At 50.6% G+C, this 24,653-nt stretch overlaps 2 protein-coding genes across 34 annotated transcripts in view; both read right to left on the bottom strand.

The window, feature by feature from the left end:
* The window catches only part of BMP8A (bone morphogenetic protein 8a), a 28,979-nt gene extending 13,517 nt beyond the window's left edge, over positions 1-15,462 (bottom strand). For both annotated transcript variants that reach the window (XM_036232272.1, XM_016157414.2), the window contains exons 1-3: positions 15,129-15,462; positions 823-1,012; positions 255-403 (exon numbers count right to left, since the gene is read on the bottom strand). In XM_036232272.1, the coding sequence (XP_036088165.1) occupies positions 255-403; positions 823-1,012; positions 15,129-15,462 (673 nt within the window). The remainder of the gene's footprint in view (positions 1-254; positions 404-822; positions 1,013-15,128) is intronic.
* A 4,110-nt stretch (positions 15,463-19,572) lies between these two features.
* MACF1 (microtubule actin crosslinking factor 1) overlaps positions 19,573-24,653 on the bottom strand; it is a 293,808-nt gene continuing 288,727 nt past the window's right edge. For 16 of the 32 annotated variants that reach the window (XM_036232126.1, XM_036232219.1, XM_036232113.1 and 13 more), the window contains 3 exons: positions 24,405-24,515; positions 21,767-21,896; positions 19,573-21,036 (listed from right to left, as the gene is read on the bottom strand). In XM_036232126.1, the coding sequence (XP_036088019.1) occupies positions 20,780-21,036; positions 21,767-21,896; positions 24,405-24,515 (498 nt within the window). In that variant the 3' untranslated portion in view covers positions 19,573-20,779. The remainder of the gene's footprint in view (positions 21,037-21,766; positions 21,897-24,404; positions 24,516-24,653) is intronic. The other 16 variants (XM_016157363.2, XM_036232211.1, XM_036232131.1 and 13 more) reach the window with 5 other exon arrangements.

The raw sequence follows: 24,653 nt of genomic DNA, 5'->3' as shown, positions 1-24,653 counted from the left end.
CTCCAGTGCTGGTCTGCAGAAGGAGAGGAGGCAAACCACCGCCGCCCGGGGCCTCCAGCCGCCTGGAAGTATGGGAACCTCACACTCTTTACCCCACTGAGCCCTGCAATTTCGGGGGGACACTATCACCCCGGCGGCAGAGCTGGGAAAGGGGTGGCCTGCAGGCCAGTCGAGGGGGCTCCGGCTGCGCCTGCTGCCAGCAGCCTCGGAGGACCCCCCTGGAGAAGGTCCGCTGCCCAGGCCCTGAGTCCTACCGTCCTCCGTTTCCACATAGAGGCGGAGTCCCAGGTCCTTGTTACGGTTCAGCAACCAGCGGTCACTGGCTGCTGTCACGTCCAACACCAGCCAGCCCTCGTCCCCAGCTCGGAGCGTCTGAAGATCCAAAAAGAACAAGTCAGACTCCCTGTGGACACGAAAGAACAATTAACTGAGGGCCGGCACAGCTGCCTCCGTGTCTCCAGTGCCCGCCTGGGGGACCCTGAGTGGGGCGTCGACCCCCCCGGCTCTGGGCTGGGCGCCCCGTGTGCCTCCTCTCACTGTCTCTACCGCAGAGAGGGGTTACTGTGCCGTGGACAGATGGGGAAATAGGCCGGGAGCTCAATGGCCCGTTCCAGGTCCCACAGCCAGGGCGGCAGGGCAGGGACTTGAAGCCACGACTGACACTGGGCCTCTCCCCAGGGTGCCGGGGCCTCAGGCCAAGCATCCCTCATCTCTGGGGTGTGCTCCCAGGAAGCTCCCCTTCTGTCCTCTGGGAAATGTGCCCCCGAGGGCTGGGCCAGACACACCCCCAGGCTTGACGGGAACTGGGCGCAGGGCAGGCACCTGTTGGCCCGCTCTCTGACCACCTCGAACATGCTGACGTGGAGGGTCCTGTTCAGCGGGTGGGTGCTGGGCAGCTTGTAAATCCGAAACTCAGCGGCTGTGACCGCCTCCCCGGCCGGGATCTGGGTCAGGTTGAAGCGGAACTCCTTCCAGTGAGGCTCCTGGGGGCCCAGGGCGCGGTCGAGCTCCACTGCAAGACAAGGCGGGGCCGGCGCTCAGCCCTGGCTCTGGGCTCGGGCTCTGGGGTGGCAGGGCCTGGTGGGAGCCCAGGGCCGAGGAAGCCTGGCCAGGGGGGTCCATTCCCTCCTTGGGAATGGGCTTGACCCCAGGCTCTGCCCCACGGGTGCTGAGGGGGTGCTATGAGGCCTGTAGTCAGGGGCCCAGCACAGCGCCTGGCACATGGCGGGTGCCAACAAAGGCAGCTTCCATTGCTGGCCCCCAATCCCCAAACCCTGAAGACCCCGGCTCAGCCCCCACTGGCTCTGGGACCCACAGATAAGGCAGAGGACAGGTCCCTCCTCTGGGGAGATGGACGTCAGACCCAAGGTAGAAAAGGGCCAGCCTGGTGGGCAGAGACATGACTGAGTACTTTTCAGAGTCTGCCGATGTGCGTGGATGGGCGTGGGGGAGAGTGAGTGCTCATGGCCTTGAGGGGTGACAGTGAAGTTGCCGGGACGCCATGGGAGAAGGACACTCCAGAGGAAGGACCAGGGCGAGCAAAGGTTAGAGCCGAGGGACAGACGGCACAGGCGGGAAAACAACAGCCAGAAAACACAGCGCGGGGGGGAGGGCGGCAGGTCCCTGTTAGAACAAGGTGAGGGAGGAAGGGCCAGAGGGGGAGGCGGAAAGGAACGAGAAGCGAGGCAGGGGTGACCTCTCCCGGAGAGGCCTAGTCAAGAGCTGAGGAAGTCGGAGGCTCCCGTGGCGTGCTGGGATCCGAGCAGGCTTCCCGGAGGAGGGGACATCCGAACTGGCCTTGAAGAATGGGACAGAGTCTTGGAGGACGGAGGCGGTGGTGGGGAGGGCATGCTGGGCAGGGGGCACGTTGTATGCACGGATTGGGGGTGCCGGGCCACCCACAGATCAGTGCTGTGGGGACGGGCAGTGAGCCTGGCTGAGGGCTGGAGCTCCGGCCTGGGAGCGTGGGCTGCGGCCCTGGAGCAGGGGCCAGGGTTCCGGGCAGCAGGGGAGCAGGTGGTTGGGTGGAGTGGACTCTGTGTGTGGAGGCGAGAGTAAAGCACAGGCGGGAGGGGACCCGAGGCGGCGGGGCCTGCTGCGTGCGACACTCTGGGCAGGAGGCCGCGGGTGCGGAATAAATCCCACATTTCCCCAGCTGCCGGGAAATGCCCGGGACCGTATATTTAGGGCCATCTCACTTTAGCCTCTTGTCACTTTCAAACACTAAAAATCTGTGTTTCCGGAAAGCAGGGGTGGGAGCCGCCCAGCACCTTCCCCAAAACCCAACACTGAGATTTTAATTACACGTCTGTGAGTCTTTTTAAAAATTCTCTCTTTGGCTACTGGGTTCAGTGACCACAAGTCACCAGGCTGGTGGCAGAGGCGGATGTGGGGAGCACTTCCTGTCCTTGTGGTAGGGACACGGTCCAGAGATGGACAGGCAAACAGCTGTGCTGGGTGAGGCCAGTGGGCACACTCGTTTGGGCAGGAGGGATGAGCGTATCACCCCCAGACTGGGGGGGATTAAAAATAGAACGCCCATCGTCAGACAGGGTGCTGGACGCAGCAGATGCCCACTCGGAGGCAGGCTGTTTTAGGGGCAGCGTGACACAGGGTGGCACTGGGTCCTACTGCACAGGTGTGGAGGGCAGGGTTCTGGACCTTCTCCGAGTGATGCCACCATGAATTTCTACACGAGTCCCTCCTCCTCACAGACACACTCACACACACACACAACTTGGGTGACAATTCCCGTGGATTCAGGGGCCACACAGCCCACCTCCATCCTGTGGCTGTGTAAGAACCCCCCATCCACGGGAGGGAGTAGGTCCAGACTGTTGGCTGCCACAGGGTGTGGCACGGAGGGTAGGGAAGGGTCACTCCACCATGCCCTTCTCCAGACTCCTCTCAGAGCATCATTAAGTGTATCTGACCCCACGCACAGCAGGGGTGACGGGTGGGTCCCAGAGGCTCGCTGGCCGTCTCTGTCTGCAGACCTGATGCTGATTTCATGTTGGATCTGGGGACCGAGGAGATAACCCACAAAACTGCCAGCTCCGTGCGGGCACCCAGCCATGCGGCCTCTCTCCCTTGCTGGGTCAAGAGCGCCTTGTTCACCTGAACTGACCCCATTTCCAAACTTCCATTCTGTGGGTTTGAAATCGATAAAACACCCAGTAGTTCCAGCACAGGAAACTGCCCACCCCGACTGTTCCAGGCAAGTACCAGAGGGTGGGACATTTTTGAGAAAACAATGCTTTTCAACAGAAACTGATAAAACTTCCTGGGATGCGGCATTAAACGACATTCTGTAACTGGCCCCGGGGAGTGTCCCCTTTCGTTGCTGGAACCGTGTGGACGCATGGCTTCTCAGGTATTTCTCCCTTGGGTTAGGGAAGATGTTTTTCAAAAATCGCATATGGGCAAGCATTTGTTGGGACCTGGATTGTCCTTTTGTCAGTTCCTGGACAGGCTGTGCCTGCGTTCGCCTCTAAAACGGCACTAAGCAGTGTGGGTGCTCTGGCCTGCAGCTGGGGCTTCTGGTCCCAGCCCTGACCAGGTCCTTTCCCTATGTGGGTTCAGTCTCCTCATCTGTGAAGTGGGGATACCAGGAGCCTTTCCACGCAGGGCTGCGATTGGCTTTGTAAGGGCGGGAATTAAGAGATAGGGGCAACGGCTGTTCCTGAGGAATTGGGGGGTGGGTGGGCAGTGCTGACCTCTATTTCCTAACTTAATCATCGTATCAAAGTGATGACATCTTGCCAGTACCATCAGGAGTTTCACGAATGAAACTCAAGAGCCCTGGGGGTGGAGGAGAAGAGGGAGACATGCCATCTCCTTTTTCTGAATAAACTATGAAATGAAAGATTACATGACATCAAACATATCAGTTCAACTGGAAGGCAGTTGGGCAGCTTCACGGTGCCTCCTTTCTCAAGGCACCTGATCCTCTGGGCCTCAGTATTCACATCTGCAACATGACCCCTTGATACCGGGTCAAATGAGACTATAAAAAGCCATGTTTGCTACTACAGCTGGGGCTCGGTTATGGTCCAGGGAAATGCTTCTAACACCTTTTTCAGGAGCATTTTTTTTTCAGGGTCCCTTCGTGCCTGGCCTCCAACTTTCCCATAACCAGGGTCTGGACTGCCCTGAGGATGCCCAGGCTCGGAGAGGCAGCCCCTCAGCAATGCCTCCGGGCCTGCTGCTCCATTTGTGGCTCAGGGACAAAGTAAAAACTGACCCTTCCTTCCTGAAAGTGCTAAAGATTCCAGAAGAGAGCTCAAAGGACAGGGATGACCACAGACATTGTCCTCTCATGTTTATGCACATGCGGAGATGGCACCCAGGAGTCCTGACCCCATCTGGGCTCCACCACTGTGGTGGACCTCCCTCCATCCACTATCCGATGCCGAAGGATGGCATGAAAGCCCAGCTGGCCTTGGCCCCTTCACTGCTATTGTTAGATGGTCCACAGAGGGAATTTCTGGGAAAGGCCAAGGTCTGTGCGCGTGATTTCTCGGGGTTTCCCAGTAATACTTTGCTGCTGGTTGTGGGGTTGGGAAATTCATCCCCGACACCCCTGGCAGATTCAGACATGCAGCTTGGGGGCCAGGGGGTGCCCCCTGCCTGGCCTATGTTCTGGATTCTGGCCATCTGAGATAGGTCCTGCCAGGAGTCTTCTCTTCATGATGACACGGGGGGTGAGGGGTAACCACTGATGTTTGAGCAAGGTTTCTGGGTAGTAAATTATTTCCCCCATCTGCAAAATCTGGGGCAGGGATTGCTATGGGGAGGTTCCCATAACTTCCCCTTTGAGCGCATGGGAGATGACTCCTGACTACGCTTCATTCTCACGCTCTGGAGGCTTTCTAAGAGCCCTCGTTTTTTCCATTCATGTTTCCTGGTCACGTCCGGGAATACTAATTAATTCATTTCTTCGACACATTCGAAAGCAGTGCTTATTGAATGCCAGCCAGGGTTTGGGCATCGGGGAACCTGCGGACTGAGACAGACCAGCCCTAGCCCCAGCCCATTTACAGTGCAGTGGGGAGGTCAGGTAGCAAACAAGGAAGCAAACAAACAAGATCATCGTACGTGATGAGCACTGCGAAGGGCGTCAGAAGAGGAACTGGGGGTGACGCAGGGAGGGCGTGTGGGAGTCACTTTATGTTCAAGTGATTTTAGATTATTTAGATTCAGAGAAAAGTTGTTACAAGAAGAGTAAGAGGCTCCTCACATGCCCTTTACCCAGCTTCCCCTGAGGATAACATCTTACCTAAGCAAAGCGTAGTATCATCATCAGAACCAGGAAACTGATATTGGTACAACACTGTTACCTCTAAAACTATAGACTTTTGAGTTTTACCAGTTTTCCCACTAAAGCCCTTTTTCTGTTCCAGGATTCAATCTAGGATTCCGCATGGCATTTAGCTGTTAGGCGTCCTTGGTCTCCTTCTGATCTGTAAAACTGCTAAGTCTTTCCTTGTTTTTCATGACCTTGACACTTTTGAAGCACTGGTCAGTTATTTTGTAGCACATCCCTCAGTGTGGGTTTATCCGATGTTTTTTCATGATTAGACTGAAGTTATGGATTCTGGAGAAGAATGCCATAGAAGTGATGTCTCCTTCTAAGCGCATAAATTGTAGGACAAACAATTAGTATGTTAATATTGTTAGGACCCAGTTATTCAGTGGAAAAAAAAAAAAACCAAATATAAAATTTAAAAATGTAAGTAAAAGCATAAAATTCTAAATTTGAATTGGAAATACCAGTTTGAAGTCCTGATTCATTTTTCTCTTAGAAAATACATACTCCCTAGCTTTGTCTACTGAAAAGACCTAGAAACAGTGGCCAAGCAGTGCCCTAATGCCCAGAGTGTGGTCTCAAAGTACCCAATCCACTCCCAGGCACAGGGCTCTCGGAGAAATGGTCAGTTTCCAGCCCAGGGCAGGAAATGCATGAGCAGAGCCTGGAACATCTCATACCAGAGGGCAAGGAAGCCTCAGAAACTCTTAGGAGAGAGTTAAAAGTACTCAGAAGCCAACGAAGAGGCTTCGTCGTCATGGTCAAAGAAGGGACGGAAAATTTGAGCATCAAAGAGAATAACAGTGGCGACAGACTGAAACACGTCACCTGGTTCATCGTCACCGTTATAAAACATTGGTCAGCTTTGGATGGGATTTCTCAATCTCGGCATTGTTGACAACTGAGGCCGGATACTTCTTTGTTGTGGAAACTGTCCTGTGTATTGTAGAAGATTAAGCAGGATCCCCAGCCTCTGCCTACTAGATGCCGGTGGCACTGCCTTCCCCTACCCTGTTGTGACAACTGAAAATGTCTCCAGATATTGCGAAGTATCTCCTGGGAGGCTGAGAAATACTGCCTTGGTGAATGCTACAAATCAATTCATTATTCTAAAATCTGGTAAATGAAGGGGAAAATAGTCAAGTCTGGAGGAGGAGAAGGGACCAGTCATGTGAAGAGGTGGCCCTGCATGTTCCAGAAACATCCAGGAGGCCATCGGGACTGGAACCTAGTTGTCCAGGGATGCAGTGTCCAAGATGAGGCTGGAGTGACAGGTGAGGTCAGCTCATACCTATGAAATTCTGTTTCTCAGCCCTCGAGAATTCAGCTTTGGGGTTCAAAGGGTCTCTTTGACTCAGGAAGAATTCGATGAAGTTCAAGTGCTGCTGATCGTGTGACAGTGCATGACCTTGTGAAGTGGGCTGGAAGTCCCCTGGAGTTGCCTGAGGCCAATGGGTACCTGACAGCCAGCTCCACGGAAATCAGGGCTGGAGGGGCATGGGTGAGGTTCGGGGGCAGAAAGTGCCACCGCTGCTTCCATGGTACTTCGTTTTCTATAAAGCTCCACTTGGGAAAACACCCAAAGAGTTTATTTTCTTAACCCCTTTTCTTTGTTCCAGGAAAACAGAGAATCACAAAACCTCCTCCTCCAGCCCCTGGTTAAACCACCTTTGGGTCCCACGGTTGTGGGAAGGGCCCACCATGGGCATGAGGTGGCCTTCACCACCATAGCCGCCGTTCACCTTCTTTCTTTCCACTTCTGAGGCCCTGAACCCACCACCTGCATGCTACACCTCCACATGCCACACCACACTCTGCGTCCACCAGTCCAATACCAGCAAAGGCTTCGGCTATTTTTGAGCCCTGGACAAAATTCAGAGTCACCAAGATGACCTAAATCGATTGTGTTTTTGACTAAAAAGCAAGACTTCAAAAGAAAGACCCCCTTCCTCGAGCCAAGAGCTGCTGTTAAGAGGACAGAATCCCCAGGAAGAGCCCACAGCCCGTTCTGTGTTCCAGGAACCCCTGAGCTGGCCCATCCTGTCCACATGACCTCCTGGGCTTCCTGGTTGCCATCACCTCCCCCAGTCCCTCCCCAAAGCCTCTCTCTCCTGGGTGGCCACCCTCCCACCATGTCTAAAGGCTGCTTTCCTCTCGGTCCAGCTGTAAAAGCCCCTTGTCCTCCTCTGACCCCACATAGATCAGCCCACCAGTCTCATCCTTTCCCTCAACCCAGGAGTCCCTGTCCCTGGTTCATCTGCCCCACTGGACGGCGAGCAGTTCCAGGTCAGGGACTGAATGATGTGGGGTGGGAAGGGGAGGCTGCAGCAGTCCACTTCCAGGGGCCCAGAGGGAGGCTCCGGCCCCTTCTTCCCAAGGGCTCATGTTACCCTGAGGAGTGGTTCAATGTCCAGCATCTACGGGTCCTTGGGCAGCTGCATCTCTGCTGGCCTGGGAGTGGCTTCCATGTCATAGCATGTCTCCATCAGAGGCCACTCATGTTTTTGCTTTGCTGCGGGACTTGCTCCCCCAGGGACCCAGAGGCAGACGGGCTGGGCCTGTCTGGCTGGTCCTGCCGGTCACAGAGGCTGAGGGGCCCACTTCAGAGCTAAAACAAGACCCGGGTCCCCACGGCCTGTGCAGGCCCACAGCGGAACTGCAGAATTGATTACCTATCGATTCCGCACCCCGAGGGCTTCCTCCCACCCAGAAATCTCAGTGCTGCCGAGGGGAGGCCCAAGCCTTCATTTCTGAGGTATTTTTAGGCAGTTCTCATTACTGACTTCTTTCAGAGCTGTTTCCATAAATGGCTCTGCACTCACAATTACCGGTCTGGGCCTCAGACGGCTTCAGACCGCAAATTAAAAGGGAACACCCGCGCGCTCTACCACATCAAGCCCGCCAAGGCCGAAAATAGGTCCAAGGAGATGTGAGCAAGAAAGACAGGATTTCTTCAGTTCAAACAGGGGGGAAGAGCTGCACTGTGGGCGTTGTCCAGAAAGATGTGACCCCTCTCTCCCATGGGGATGGGCTCCCGTGAGGAGGTGGGCCAAGTGTGCCTCCTGCCCTGTGCCTCACCCCGGAGGAGCCCTCACTAGGAGGCAGGGAGTGGGCACATTCTCTGGTCAGAGCTGGAAAGGCCTTCAGGGCAACCCTGCGTAGATGGGAAAACTGAAGCCCCGAAGGGGTAGAGACTTGCCAGGGGTCACATGCCAGGTTAAGGGCCCTTCATGTGGACTTTCAGCCTGATGTGAAATGAGTGGTCATAGAGATCCTCTGGGTGGCAATACCGGGATGAGGGATCAAGGTTCTGTCAGCAGGTGCCCTGAGAATGCCTGCTGAAGCCCCCTTCCTCCCTGCAAGGACTCGGGGTCTCAGAGGAGGACCCAGGGAGATGCTGCACCCTTTGTTGGCTTCTGAAAGAAAGGGAGAGCTGGTCCCGCTTTGCCCCACCTACCAGGCCGGCTGCTTCACCTGGTCCCAACCCTGCCTCCTGCTGAATTCCTCTTTCCTTCATGCAGAGGCTGGAGTGCACGGAGGGCTGGGGGGAATCATAAAGAGTCTCAGGTTGTTTGTAGTTCCCTTAAGAGGAGAAAGAGGGGCAATGCCCCTGAATCTACAGGCAAAAAGCATCTAGAATCCCAAGAAGAACACACACTGAAGCCTGGGAGCTCTAATCATGGAGGATGCCTTGGAGAAGAGACACTTGTCTAGAAAATATATTTGAATGTAGTGGAAGAATTCTGACAAGCAGAAATGGCGCAGATTATACCAGACAAAGGCACAGAGGTGGGAAATAACGTGCCAGCTCCCATTTTGATCTGTGTCAGGCACCGTATTGGGTACATTACACATGCCATTTCTGCTCATGCTCACCCAGGCGGCCGGCTCCTGGAACTTTGCTCTTTGCCACTTGGCTGCAGGTCCCGAAGCAAATGATGGGGTAGAGTATAGGCACACACAGCAGGCTCTTCCCTCATCACACTGACTGCCATTCTGAGCAGGCATTTGCTACCTTCTTGAATGCTTTACCTATTTATCCATTCTACTATGACACAGGTATTATTATCCCAATTATAAAAGTGAGGAAACTGAGATGCAGAGATTTTAAGTAAGCTACTCAATAACTCACAGCCCTGGAGTGGCAAACTGAGGATTAAAACCCAGTGTGTCCTATTCCAGAGTAATTTACCATCCTGGTGGCCAGACAGGGTTTCGGAGAAATAAATACCTTTGGAAACAGACCACCAGCAAAATGAAAAGTCAGCCTATGGAGTGAGAGAAAAATATTTGCAAACCACATACCTGAGAATATCCTAAATATATAAAGAACTCACATAACTCAATAGCAAAAAATAATAATAATAATATATTTTTTTCATTTAAAAAAGGGCAGAGGAACTGAATAGAAATTTTTCCAAAGAAGACATACGAATAGCCAAAAGGGACATGAAAAGGTGCTCAGCATCACTCATTATCAGGGACATGCAAGTCGAAAGCAAAATGAGATATCGCCTCATACTTCTTAGAACGGTTATCATCACAAAGACAAGATAACAAGTGTTGGCAAGGAAAAAAGGGAACCCTGTGTACTATTGGTGGGAATGGAAACTGGTGCAGCCGTTATGGAAGTCATTATGGAGTTTCCTTAAAAAAATCAAAGATAGAACTACGATATGATCCAGCAATCCCACTTCTGGGTATTATCCAAAGGAAATGAAAACAGGATATCAAAGAGATATCTGTCACTGCATGTTCATTGTAGCATTATTCACAATACCAAGACATGGAAACAACCTAAGTGTCCATTGATGAATAAACAGATACAATAGAATATGACTCAGACATGAGAAAGAAGCAAATCCTGCCATTTGTGACAATACAGATGGACCGTGAGGGCATTATGCTAAGTGAAATAAACCAAACAAAGGTAAATACTGCATAGAATCACCTATAGTGGAATCTCAAAAAAACAAAAACAAAAACCAAAAAAGTCCAACTCATAGAAACAGAGGAGAAAGTGGTTTTCAAGGGCTGGGGTGTCGGGGAAATAAGGAGAGGTTGGTAACAGGTTGCAAACTTTCAACTATCAGATGAATAAGTTTTGAGGATCTAAGGTTAAACATGGTGACTGTAAGTGATAACACTGTGTTTGTATAATTGAAATTTGCTAAGAGAGTAGAACTTAAATACTCTCACACACACACGAAAAGAATAAATATGTGAGGCAATGGATGTGTTAATTAACTCGGTGGGGGAAATCCCTCCGCAATGTATACACATATCAAGTCATCATGATATACACTGAATATCCTATAACTGTATCTGTCAATTATACTTCAATCAAACTGAAATAATTAATTAGCTTTTTAAAAAGAAAAATACCTTTGGGGATGTGGTCACTCTAATACTAAGCTTTTAATATGGATAAAGGATTTACTGTTAAATAAAACACAAAGTAGCAAAACAGTGGGCATTTATGTCCCACTCTGTAAAAAAATAATAAAATGTGAACATCTGTAGTGATAAAATACCAGGGCTGGGTGTGGGGGTTACATCAAAGGATTAAAATGCTGGTTTTCTCTGAAGTAGAGGGAGACTTACTAGGGATTTCCATATTATGTTTCTAAACATATGGTCTGAATTTTCTATAATAAAATTCTATAATACATCTATGAGATTTCATAATAAACATGTTTTAGTACTATAAATCCCAAAATAAAGTTTTTTTTTTTTTAAACAAGATTCTCAGTTTTCAACATACATTTGGTACAGTCCAATTCAGCAGCACTTACTGGACCTAATGATGAGCCCGGCCTCAGGGTGGTGGAGAGGCAGCTTCTGGGTAGAAGAGCAGAGACTGTGCAGGTGCGGAAACGATCTTGGGAAAGTCACCTAACTTCTCTGAGCCTCACTCTCCTCTTCAAAACAAAGATTGACAGTAACTGTGAGATGCAAACGACAGAGCAGACGTGGAGGTCCTGGGCATATGGTTATCACTAGGTGTCATTTCACACGACACCTGAGCAGCCCCACAGGTAGAGACTGTGACAGTCTCCATTTTACAGAAGAGGAAACTGAAGTTCCAAGAGGTGAATTGGAAAGTCCAGATCACACTGAGAGTAGATGGAGGAGTCAAGATGCAAATTCTGTCTGTCTGCGTCCTAGATCCGAGCCCCCGCCCCGGTCCTGTCTGCTCACTCACAGTCCGTCCTCTACTGGTTTCCGGATGGGGGAATGGCAATGTCTAGACCACGTGACGATCATCTTTATGACTTATGTATGTTATTTGTCTCTCCCACTAGGTCAGCTCTATGATGGCAGGGACTTTGCTCTATTCACTGTCATATCCCAGAAGCTAGAACTGTGCCTGGCACAGAGCAGGTACCACATGACTTTATTAAATAAATTAATGAAGAAAATGAAAGAAGCCCTTAGGTAAGTGTCAGTCACTCATTCAAGGTCATGGGGCTGAGCAGGACTTGGGCCAGGTCCCTCACTGGGTCCTGACTCTCCTAAACCCAATATCCTCAGCTTGTCAACACCCCTGCCCTTGGCTGCCTGAGACCCCAGCAATAAATTGGTCTGGTGCAGGGAAAGGTCAGGACAAAAGTGAAGATGGCTCCATTCATTTCTGACTGGACTTCTTCCTGCATGGCTGCTCCCGCCTCAGTGTCTCGATCTGGAAGATGGGCACCTGCTGCTCCACTGATATGTGAAGAATTTAGAAGGAACAAGCAGAGTTGGTCCTTCCTGTCTCTTTCCTCCCTCCAGAAGAGCTGGACCAGCCAGAGGTACAGCCAGCCAGTCACACCTGACGGGGGCGAGGGGATGACATAGTGTTGGAAGGTGCTGGGGGCCCCTCATTTTTCTGACACTGTAGACTGGACGAGAAACCAGAAGCCCAGAGAAAGGAGTGCGGCATGATTTGGGACATGGAGAAATCGATGGCAGGCCAGACAGGACAAGAACCTGGGTGTTGCCTCCCTGCTCAGGACTCTCCCCTCCCTGAGCACAGACGACACCAGGGGCAGGCTCTGTCTGCTCCACGTGGGTATTGGCCCCCATTACTGTGTCCTGGCCAAGGGCAGTCAAGATTCTACAAGGCTGAGAGTGATAGGCCAGCAGGGTCTCTGGTACTGACCACAGAACCCTGACCCATGTGCCAGAAGCCTGAGCGAGGCCCACGGCCTCTGGGTCCCACAGGCTGCCACTGATGATCAGGTACTAGGCCGGCACCAGGCCTGGCTTCTCTGGAGGCAGATGAGGCCGATAGGAGAGGTGGAGCTGGAGGCAACAGGTGTGGGAGCCTGAGCGTGGGTGCTGATAGTGCAGCGACTCTGCTATTAGACTCCATGGTGGTTTAAGGGCCTTAACCTTTCATGGGCCTGGGGCCAGGGCCTCCAAACGAGGAAAGAATCCTGCTAGGTGTCTAATCCCCCACATCAGCCTAGATAATTACTAGTAAAAACCACTCTCAATGAGAGCTCTGCTAGTACAATTAGTATGTCAGAATTAAAAAGGCCCTTCTGACAGCTGGCTGGGCCCATCCACAACTGGACTTCCACTGAACAAGGACCTGCTTGTTGATCCCACAGAGTCAGAGGCCTTAGGTCTTAATGAAACACTCAGATGGCAGGGGAAGAAGCTGGGGTTTGGAATCCACAGCCTGGATGATGCCATGGACATGCTGTGTGGCCATGGGCTGGCCATTTAACCTCCCTGAGCCTATGAAATGAGGCTGGTAAAACAGTTTCACATCGTGCTGCATATGAAACGAGGACTTTTATAAGGATATAGAACTTCGAAAGCCACCTTTGGTTGGCTTTCAAGATCTGTTTCTGGGTTTCATGTGTGTATAAGACACGTAGGGACATTCCTGTCACATCTGCGCCAAGGCTGGGCAGCAGCTGGGAGGGACCAGGGCCAAGTTCACTCTAAAAGAAGGGCTGAATTTCTGTTCCTTCCACCTATCAACCAATCGCATGACAACTCTGAGGATACACTGGTGACTTACAAGGAGGTACCTGAGGCTCAGAGGGGCTTGAGCTCACATAGCCGTCAGAAGGGGAAGCAGACCTTCCTGAGCTCAAGGCGCTGCTTGATTCACAGCAGCAGCTCCCACTACGGCTGTGCACGCCTCGACCCAGAGGATGCTAGGGGAAGCAGGACATGGGCTGGGCAGTAACTCACTCTAGTAGATGACTCCCCTGGGGCCATTCTCAGAGTGATTGCATCCACAGCTCTTCTTGGTCCTGAGTCCTGGGTCAACATGTCCGGAAGACAGAGCCTCAATTCAATTCTCTGTCCCAAATCCCCACGCCTGCCCTCTACAGGAAGGCAGCATACAAAACCCACCGGCTGGAGTCCTGTGCCGGGCACTGGGCTCCCAGCAGAGGTTAACAGCTGCTTCCTGCTGTTTACTCCCCAACCTCAGTTCTGGGGTGGGAGGCACAGAGGCCTCCTTGGCTGTCCTTCTTTCTGTTCTTGCTTAGGAAGCAAACAGCTGAGGATCCTACAATATCTGTTGCTGCTCCATGTCCCCTGGGTTCCTCTGCCTAAATTGCTCTGAAAGCTCCCTCCACCCTGAAAGCCCATCCTCCTGACAGCAGAAATGTCCTTGAGGACTGGATATAAGACCAAAAGACCTGGGTCCGTCCCAGCTTGGCTACGTAGAGGTTGCGCTATCCTGAGTGTGACATGGCCTCTCTGAGCCTTGTTGTCCTCATCTGGGAGACGGTAATGAACATTATGATGTTAACTGGGTTTTCGAGAGGATTGAGAGTGATACTGTAGGTGAAGGGAGGCTGGTGGCCTTGGCAAGGGTCCTCTCCCTGCTCTCAGCCCCAAGCTCTCTCCACCACAGGCTGAGTTGCAGTTCTTGGGTCCCCAGGTCCCAAGCCCAGACCCCTGCCCCTTGCTGGCCACAGACAGGAGGAAGAGCGGATGGGGGAACAAATATTCATGACTGTAGATTAAAGTTTAGCGATGGAAAAATATATCTTTGAGAATTTTAAGGGTAAGTGGCTCCACGATTTGGAGTGAAATTTCTGCAGAAAGGAAAAGCTGGGCTTTGCCTGGAAGAACAATGAGGGTCACAGCTTCCCACAAGGTCATTCCACAGGCCTGGACACTCAGCGCATTTCAAGCTATGTTCTGGGTGCTGGGCATGGGTGACAAGACCAGGGACTGCCCCACTGAGCTGTCTGCTCCTTCTCTGCCTGCTCCCCTGACAGCCACACCTCCACCTACAGGCTCCCAGGCTGTGGCTATTGTGGACTCAGGACATCTGGGTTCTCCTCTCAGCTCTGGTCATTTTGGTGATGTGACCGGGGATTTCCATGCTGGACTTTGTCCCTCTCTTCAGTACTGACCTTATCACAATGACAGCATCGCAGCCTCTGTTTACTCATCCATCTCCCCGGGACCAGACTGTCTTCCTGGCACTGCCCAGGTCCACCCGACATTACATGATTCCTACTCTTGGGTGTGTTTGGGAGCAGGGTGACTGTACACATCCCTGGGGCTCACATTCCTGCGTCTGTCCCTCCCCACCCACAGCTCGCCGAACCCACACCCCTCAGATCTGGTCGCCCTGACCTGGCCACCCTGGCCTGGCCACTCTAACCTGGCAGTAACCACTCCCCTGAGGGGCCCGGTCCACCACACAGCCCAAGGTTGTGCAATCTCCCCTGCAGCCCGTGTTCCTCCCCGAGGGGGCGCCCGGACACTTGGGTCCCTGTCCTCACACGCGCCTTCTCGCGGAGGTCGCACGAGCACAGCAGGGTCACCAACGCCCATCCCCGGAGCCCGCACTCACCCATGTTGACGAAGCTCATGACCAGGTCGGCGCGGCCCAGGAGCCGCTCACGGGAGCCGCCATCCTCGTCGTCGTCGCCGGCCATGGCATGGTAGAGGTCCAGCATGAAGAGCGGCGCAGACGCTGGCAGCCGGGCGCCGGCAGGAGGTGCGCGGGGCCGGGGCCGCCCAGGCAGCCCGAGCACCGCCAGGATCTCGTGCTGCAGGTCGCGGCGCTCGCGCGGGCCCAGGCGGCGCTGCGGGCAGCCGGGCGGGGGGCGCGGGCCTGGACCGCCGCCGCTCAGCGCGCACAGCGCCAGGCCCAGGAGCCAGAGGGGCCCGGGGCGCGCGGCCATGGCGCGCTGGACCGGACCGGACCGGCGCTCACCGAGCGCTCATCCGCTCCGCCGCCGGCCCGGGGCCCTGGATCCCCGACGGCGAGCTATATGTCGGGCTCCGGGACGGCGGGGGACGGCGGGACCCGACGGGAGTCGTCCGCGGCCGCCGCGCAGTGTCTAGAGCGCCCCGCAGGCGGCACCTGTCTTGGCGATGGGTCGGGTGGCTGTGACCGCCACCGCCTCGGGGCAGAGGCTACTCCGGCGACTGGGGCCCGTCGGGTAATTTGTATGTCGGCGCCGTCCCCTTCAGGCTGGTTGCCGGGAGCCCCGCTCAGCCCGCGCGCCGGGAGAGCTGCCGTCCGCGCCCTCTGAGGCGCGCTGCCGCTGGCGCGAGCTCAGCCGGACCTGCTGTTCGTGGCCAGCGCGCCCGCAGCTGCGGCCGTGGGTCCCGCGCCCGACAGTCGGGGCCCGCCCCCTCTGGGCATGGCCAATGGGGACGCGGGGGCGGGGCCGAGGCGGTGGAACGCCCGTCCTGAGGTGGGCGGGGGGCTGGTTGGATGAAGGGTCGGCGGCCCAGGCATCGTTGTCGTCGGGGGAGTTAGGGTCGTCCCGGGTGCCCCTCCCATCCTCTGGCCGCGCCGTTAGCGCGGGGCCTCGGCCTCAGGACCTCAGGGTTGGGAAAGCGGCCCGGCCCGGTGCAGGGAAAGCAGAAACCTGCGCTCCCGCGGGGCGTGTCCTTAAGCGCGCTCGCACGGGCGGAGATACCGAATCTCGGTGCCGCCAGCCCCAACTTGTGCGTGGAGTGTCGCCCCAGGACCCAAAATGAGGCCTCAGTCCCTTGTGGAAGGGCCCCGTTGGGCCAGCCCAAAGAGAAGTCTTCCTCTGCCAGCAGCGGCCGCGCCCGAGTTCCCAGCCACTGCAGCTCCTCGCCAACCATCTGGCGCTCCTCCCGCCGTCCCCTTGCGTACCCTGCTAGGGGCTTCTCCTTCCCCAGTGCCTACTCGGTCGCTGCTCCCGGCGCGCCCACCTTCCTGACTCTCGTGTGCTCCCGACCAGCACCTCCACCACCCACCTATGGGTCCAATCTCCCAGGCGCTGACACTCGCGACACCAAACACCAGCGCTAGGGCGCCCGCTGTGGACTCTGCGTGCTGATCCAGCCATGTGCAGCAGACGCGCGCACCCGCCTCCAGCCCGGCCAAAGAACTCTGGGGTCCTTCCTGCCTGAGCTCCTGCGGACTTTGCTCATCTTAATTGTCAAGGTCCTTCGCGGCTTGCAAGAAGGCCCGTAAAGAAACTTCTGGATTGACTAGCACGCTTCTGCAGCAGCCCGCTCTTCCCTACTCTTTCGCGCTGTGCTTATTCATTTACGGTTGGGCGCTGCCGCTGTGAGGAAGTGACTCCTAGACTGAGTTCGGACTGTTGGAAGGAATTGACTGGGACAACAGGAAAGTTCAGTGGGAAGAGAATGTTCCACGCAGAGGAAATAGCTGTCAAGGCCAGAAGATTCTAGGGAGCATAACAACAGCAGGTAATACTTAGCACTTACACTTGCCGGGCATAACTTTCCCCGTTCACACATTGTTATAGGGTAGATACCACTTAAATTCTTTCTTTAAACAGATGAGGAAACTGAGGCACACAAGGTTAAAGGATTCCCCTGGTCACACACAATGGAGCTGGGTTGGGGCCTCTGTGCATGTGCAGGTGAGCTGTTCAGTGGAGCCTGGAGAGTGTGGGGGCATTTGGGGAGGCTGAGCATGAAGGGTGGTCAAGCTACAGCCCCAAAATGGCCTTGCAGGGAGGGCAGATGGGGACTCTGTACACAAGGCATTTATGGTGTCTCAATGTAGATTCAAAATTGAACCTCAGAATAAACATGATGTCCAATCAAATTCATTTTCCTATGATCACTTCTAACTTAAAAAAAATATCATCTTAAATCTAAACAATCATTTCCTGGTGCCTTAATCCCATACCTAGTCTACCTTTTACCCAGCAGATAAATTCCCAGTTCGTAAATGCAGGTAAAATGCTGCAGATTAGCCACTGAAGGTGCCCAGGGCAAGGCCAGAGCCTGGATACAGTGGGGACTAAGGATTGGAGGGAGGGAGACTAGAGTCAGGCCCTTGGCTGGAGGCAGGCACTGAAGTGGGAAGGGTGGAGAGGGATGATGACTGATCCTCTAATGGTGATGGGGTGAAGGGCAGAAAAGCTATTTAGGAGGCTGAATCCACAGCACTTGGTGACTGCATGCAGAGGTAGGGAGCAGAGTAAGGGGGGTATCCCTGTATCAAGCTGTCAGATCTCTGAATCTCCTGCCCGCTTCACTGTCCTTTTCTGTGTCCCTGGGCATCCCTCTGCACTCCCCTTTGAGTCCACATCACATCTTTTGGGGCCTAAGACATAGCCTCTCTCAGGTTACGTATTGTCCAATGTTGGGCTCCTGGCTAGTCTGGAAACAGCCCAGTGCTGGGCTGATTCTTGTAGTAACAGGAATCACTTATCTCAATTTAGGATGAGTGGAGATAGCTGTGTTCTTTAAACAATGACCTCACATTCCCACAATGTGGGCTGTTCTGTGCTATGCCCCAAGTCAGAGATGAAGCAGACCAGCTCCCTGCCCCCAAAGCCCCCACTCTAACAGGGGTGACAGGTGAACATAGTCCTTTTTGAAGGCAGAATGAAGGCTGTGCTGAGGGGCCTGCAAAGTGCCTGGAAGGGAGAAGTAGGGGTGTGCGATGCGTGAATGGAATCCTGGAACTCTGGAACTGGAAGGGAACTGGGTGGGGGTTTCTTAGAGAAAGGTATCGAACCAGGGCCTTCCCCAGCCACCTAGCAACTGTGACTTTGGGCATGTTACTTAATCTCTTTCAGGCTCAGTTTTTCATCTACAAATGGGGATCTCGATTATAGGATTGTGATAGGGACTAAATTGAGATTGTATGTAGAGTACTCACGTGACTGGCATACACTGAGCACCCAATGTTAGCTATTGCCATCCAGGGCCTCAGGAACCTCCATTCATCTGCTACCCTACACCAAATTTGCATTATTGGGTGTCACAACTGATGACTTTACTTTAACCTCTTTTCTGGCAGCACTTTATTTCCCAGGTGGTATTGCATACAAGTGTTTGTTGAGTGAAAATATACTTTCTGCAGATTCCACCACCAGCTGAGCTTTGTCGCAAAGACTGAGAAAACCTGAATTACTTGGAAAGAAAAACAAACGACCATGGTCTAGACTCCTACAGATGGAGGTCAATCTGTTTTCAGCATATTTCTTCAGCCGGGAGGCCTAGAGAGGGAAGCAAACTTAGGTGAAAACACTATCCTACGCAAAGTTTTGGCATCCGTTCCTTGGAAGAGTAAGCACTTCAAGATTCCTTTTCATCTGGATACATGGTTCCAAAAGCTCTGGCAAACATGGCCCATGTCACCAAATTCTGCCATCAGGAGAGGAGTATGGCCTAGTGAATAAGAACACAGATGGCTGAGTTTGAATCCCTCTTAACCTCAAGTTCTCTGCTTATTTCCTAGTCAAATTCCTGTTTTAGAATTAGTTAATATTTGGCTTTCTAATTATTATAAAGCCAGCTAGGAGCTAGAGGAAATAAAACTGCCAGACTTGAATAGGGAGTCAAGGATTAGATTCAAGGTCCACATTTGCCATTTATGCTGTGATCTCGGGCCAATCATGTTCTCATCTACTTTCCCATTCCAGTTTCTCCTTGTGTAAAACAAAGGAGCTAGATTCGATAACCATTTTGATGTCCACCTCTGAAATTCTATCATTTAAAGAGAAATTTCAGTGTACTGTGGGAAATTGTCCCATTTTCTCAAACCCCAAGATCTCTGTGCTTTAAAATTTAAGAAATTTTACATATTGGTATTTGTTTAATCACATAGGTGGGGGAAGATTCCCTATAGATTTACATTAATATTCTATTTCTTTGTTGCCTTGTTAAATGAGGATAAACAAAAAAATCTACTAAGGTCCATAATCTATCCATCAAGACATTTTGATTTGAATAATGCATCGAAAGACCTAAAGCACAATCATATCCCAGAGTAACATGTTATATATAAGGTAATGGTTGAGAAGAAAACCAGCAAATGCAAAATATTTGTTACTGCAAGCAATTTTAATACAAAAGTGTCTTGTTTTTAAACAGTTCATTGGTAGAGCTTCAGTTTCTGCCTCAATTAAAACCAATTGAGATATCACACAGCAACATGGTCGGAGCTGAAGAGGAACAGCAGCTAAAAACAGGAGCCTCAGGCAGCTCCTCTTCATGGTCACTTGGTCAGTTGACTTTATTACGCACAAAAAAAGACGGAAGCAAACGGGACTTGTTAACAAGTGTGCTGGTGAACTCCTTTAAAGGACGAGCAAGTGTTTATGTCCACATTTTCAGAATAGGCTTGTGGAATTCATCCCTCAGTTTGTGGGAAGTTGATCGACCATTTAAATAAATAGAAAAATTGCAGATAAACGAATCTATAATTCACAATGCCACCAAGGAACTGCCCCTTGCCAAGGGCCTGGTCCTGGTGAGCACAGGAGTTATTGGAGGCCGGGCTGGATAGGAAGTTACAAACCAGGACTCTTAAAAACCCCAATGTTCTGACATTTTCTGAACAGTTACAGTTACCCCTGAATTCTAGCAGCTATTTGTCCTTTAAACACCCATTACTGAAACAGTATTCAAAGACAGTATTGCAATGAAGTCCTTTTGCTGTATTATGTGCAAATATTACCTAGATGAGGTTCCCTCTCTTCAGCTAAAATCACACATTAAAAATAATGGAAAAAGCAGTTAGAAGTGCCCTCCCCTCAGTTCTTGCTAATTGAGGTGTCTGTGATTTACAAAAAAAGAGTTCCTTAAACACTGCAGGATTCTTATTTTTTTTTTAAATATAATTTATCTTGCTGAGATAGCAAGTCAAGTTTATAAAGATGCATTTAGGAATAATCCTAAAAGATAAAGCAGGTTTATAACCCTGCACCACGCAGAAACCCTATTTAGAGGCTTTTTTCCTTTTTTTTTTTTTTTAATACATATTTGTATCTTGACCTTTTCACTTGTTTTTCTCAAATATTTCATTTCTGGGCCCTATCCATTACAGGGTTACCAGGAGGCAAATTTTATCTACATAAATATTCACATGAAAATAGTAACTTACAAAAAGAAAAAAAATAAGGCAGCTTCATAACACAATTATTCTTTTACACTTTTAACAATATAACTTCTCCCATTCAGAATAAATATACACCCAATGTATGGAGCAGGATTCAAAGTGGACAGAGGCTTGGGGCTGCTTCTACAGTGTTATCGCTTGGGACCCAGAGTCCTGGGGGAGGCAGTGGTGGTCTTCTTAGATATGGTTGGGATTTTGGAAGGCTTGCTCAGCCCTCTCCTGGAGTTGCCCTGGCCCCCAGCGGCACTGCTTTCTGAAGTATCTGAACAAGCAGACTGCGTCTCTAAAAGGTCAAAGTCAGAGGCATCACTTCCTCGCCGGCTGCTGGCTCGACTCCCGGCTCGACTCCCAGCCCGGCTCCCAGGGCGACTGGCTGACTTTTTAGGGTCTGGAATTCAAGAATAAAGCAGCAGCCTTAATAGAGATGTCAGGTTTCTGTACCTAATACCACCGTGCAACCTCAGACAGAGCCTTTCCGAACTCCCATCTCTTCATCTACACAGAAGTCGCTAAAAGCTTTTCTGGCTTTGTGATTCTACTAAAGAAGCTTGTCTCCTGACGATTAAAACCAGCTTCTACCAGCGGCACTGTTAACCTCATATGTCCCCAAGGTGGTGTTAAGCAGGGCTGATAACTAGGGTCCCCCATGGGCAGACTGAGAATGGGGGTGAAGTGATGGCAAACAGATGTGATCTTCCCTTCACTGCTCACCAGCAGTGATAATAAATAAATATGGGGTATTGGAAAAAATAACTAGAAAACGGCCAGTTGCAACACTGGACAGGCTTCCTTGGAAGGTCCTACTTCAGGAAGCCCTTTCTTCCTTTTATATTCTCTCAAATATGATCATTTCTGACCAAGAAGAGGTGGTTTGGCTTTGGCTGTGGAAGCATCTGCTCTCAGAAGGCAACACTGAGCTGGCTGTAGTGACAGGAGAAAAAGTAAAGGTCGGATAATCTGCAGGTCTGTCTTTCTGGGCATCACACCTAAGTGCTTCTCTCAAGATCTGCTCCTTGCGGAGCAGTGAAGCACTGCCGATGGCCTGCGGTTTCCCAATCCCGGGCCTGGCTGCCCCCCTCCTCCCATGCCACTGCACAGGTACTATGATGGGTACTTACCTGCCCGATTAGTTTTGGCACCTGTGGAGGCTGGGGAAGAACTATTGCTAGTATCACCAGCAAGGGATGTTCGACTAGAATGAAAAGTTGGTGTTGGCCGTTTCAACTTGCTGCCTGTTGATGGAATAACCTTAAAAAAAAATAAAAAAGTTACACTTACTTGGTGAAATCTCTGATAGAAACTAAAATTTACAATTAAAAATTTAAAAGACTTCCTTATGTCTAACTGAAAAGCAAATTAAAAGTCCAGGAAAACAAAGATTGATTTTGAGAGTGTCCTAGATCATGTATTTTGATGATTCCCAAAATAAAGTTTCATGTTCCAATTTAAAATTTCAAAATGCTTCCAATACTCTTTACCTTACTGCCAAATTTCCACTAGAAATGGAAAAAGAAATCTTCAAATGGACAATAGTTATAATGAACAAAAATATGGCGAATGAGTAAAGGAAAAAAATCCAAATAATCCCAAGCATCAAAGTTTTGGGGTTAGAATGTGAAATGAGTTCTAGTCCCAAATATTTAATATGGAGAACCAAACATTAATTTCTATCACTAGGTAGGTGCAGAAACTTTAGTCAAAGTCTTTCAATCTATTTACTCACTAGTTAAATGCAGGGAAAATTACCTGACTTGTGGATTGAATGAATGATTAGGAGTACACCAGAGGGGGTGCTGCGATATCAGGAGCCAGAAGGCCTGGGCTTGGGTCTGGGCGCCATGATTCCCCTGAATGAACAACTCTGTCTTTACTGCTCTCTCAGGAAATCAGGGCTAGGTACTGCCTTTCGGACTTCATTTCTCACCTACTCTCTCTGGTTCAATCCATCCCAGCAACGCTAGCCTCCTTGCTGTCCCTCCAACAGCCCAGGGAGGTTTCCTGTTTGTTGTCTGTCTTTCCTGCATTAAAGTATAAACTCCATAAAAGCAGGGATTTTGTTTTGTTCACTATCACACCCTCAGCACCTAAAACGCTCTCTGGCACAGAAGAGGGGCTCAATAAAAACTTATTGAATGGATAAATCATGTGTTGAAGCACTTCCTAAACTGGAAAAGAGCTGCTACCGGTAGGAGCTACATTTCTTATCTGAGAGTTTTTTTTTTTTTTTTTTTAATAAATAAAGACAATAGTAGACCTTCTTTGGAGAAAGAGTATTTTAAATTTGTTTAAAGTATCACTTTGTGCCACAGCATGATATTCTATTTTTTCTTTGAAATCAACTTTGTAAATTGTTTTCCAGGACCTTTAAAGATGTTTATACAAACAGAAGAGTAAAGCAACCCATTTCATTGTGGTTCTTGTATTTCTTTAATTTATAAAGAAACAGCAGAAGCGACAGAAAGTGATTAACATTTAAGCGAAACCCTCCTGGCCCACACAGGAGGAAGAGCACCAGTTTCAGAAGCTGTCATTGGTGAGGGCTGCCTCTGGGATGACCACAGCCCCGGAGAACCCGGGCTGGGATCTGCAACAGGAGATGGCCTGGCTGCAGAACACCAACAGGCAAGGAAAGATGAAACCACAAAATGAAACAAAAGTAACACCATAAGACAAAACAAAAAGGGCGGCCTACCAGAATCCTATGAGAATTTGCGGTTCATAATTAAAACATTTTAAATTTTAGAACCTTTGGAACTTTCATGAAACTGGAGCCATTAAGGAAGAAGGAAAGCAAGAAAAGCAGGTTGCGTCTTGGGGGTTTAGTGGCAATAGGTCCCCAGATCATGTTCTAAACCAGATCTGTCTCTGAACTGGAGTTTTAGCTTGGAGCGGGTGAATCCCAATGCAGCGGTCCATTCACAGGCATTGGCTTCTCGTACCTCCTGAAGTTTTGGGCTGAAGCACTACATGACTGAAGGCAGTGCAATCTTCGGAGGCACGAGAACCCAATGTTTCCCAGCATGAGCTGGAATGCAAATTGTCCTGCTATCAGATAAGCTGCTAGCCCATGTTTTGTTTCTGAAACACTGCTTTCAAAATGCTTGGGCATTTTAATGATCGCACATGAACATGCTCAATTGTTCATATGCATTCAAATTAAGGCTACAGAAACCCAGGTGCCTGGGCCAAGAAATCCAGAAGCTAAATTCTGAGCCTCAGAGCAGTGTTCACTGATAGTGCGCTTGGCTGAAGTGGGCAACACCCATGTCTCGAACCAGTGTAGCGACGCCAGCCACCCTGGGGATGTGGTTCAGGGAAGGGGCACTAGTCACTCTTCTGTTCTCAGCAAAGACAGAAAACTCTTGAACATGCACCATACTTGAATTTCAAGTGTTCATAACTCATCTGTATATCTGATAACTGCAGGTTCCAAGAGGCCTGATTATAAATAATACTAATAAACAAATCGCCAGGAATGACCTATGTTTATCACCCTGAACAAATATCATTCTAAAGACTATTAGAAAGTCGTTAAACAATCTAGTTTTAGGTATCTCTTATTCATCTCCAATTTTGGTGAATGTGAGTTAGAAACACCTGAAAAACACTTGACTAGATGAATCGGCTGTGAGAGCAAGCACCATAAAGATGGAACAGAGCATGGACTTGTGTCAGGAAGAGCGGCTGGTCAAGTTCTTGGCATCAGCGAGGGCCTCGCCTCAACTGTGTCTTTTAGTCAGCAAAGCCATACTCTACCTCGGGGCTGGGCGGCTGGAGGTCAGGATAATGACTGTCCCTGACAGGGGTGCCAGCTTTACTGTTTACCAACCAAGGTTTGTCATAACAGCGAGAGAGCTGAAGTGGCGTCTGCGAAACGGAAATCCAAAGGGAAGGACGGGAACAATTGAAAATGGAACAGAAAGGGAGCAAATTGGGAACATAAAAAAACAAATAGAAGACACTAAATTTTAAAGAAACAGAAAACAAAACAATATGCACATCAGT

This window comes from Rousettus aegyptiacus, unplaced genomic scaffold (assembly GCF_014176215.1).
Source record: "Rousettus aegyptiacus isolate mRouAeg1 unplaced genomic scaffold, mRouAeg1.p scaffold_m13_p_1, whole genome shotgun sequence".
Classification (NCBI taxonomy): Eukaryota; Metazoa; Chordata; class Mammalia; order Chiroptera; family Pteropodidae; genus Rousettus; species Rousettus aegyptiacus.
Note: the sequence above shows the minus strand (reverse complement) of the source record. Positions and strands in the feature narration are given on the sequence as shown.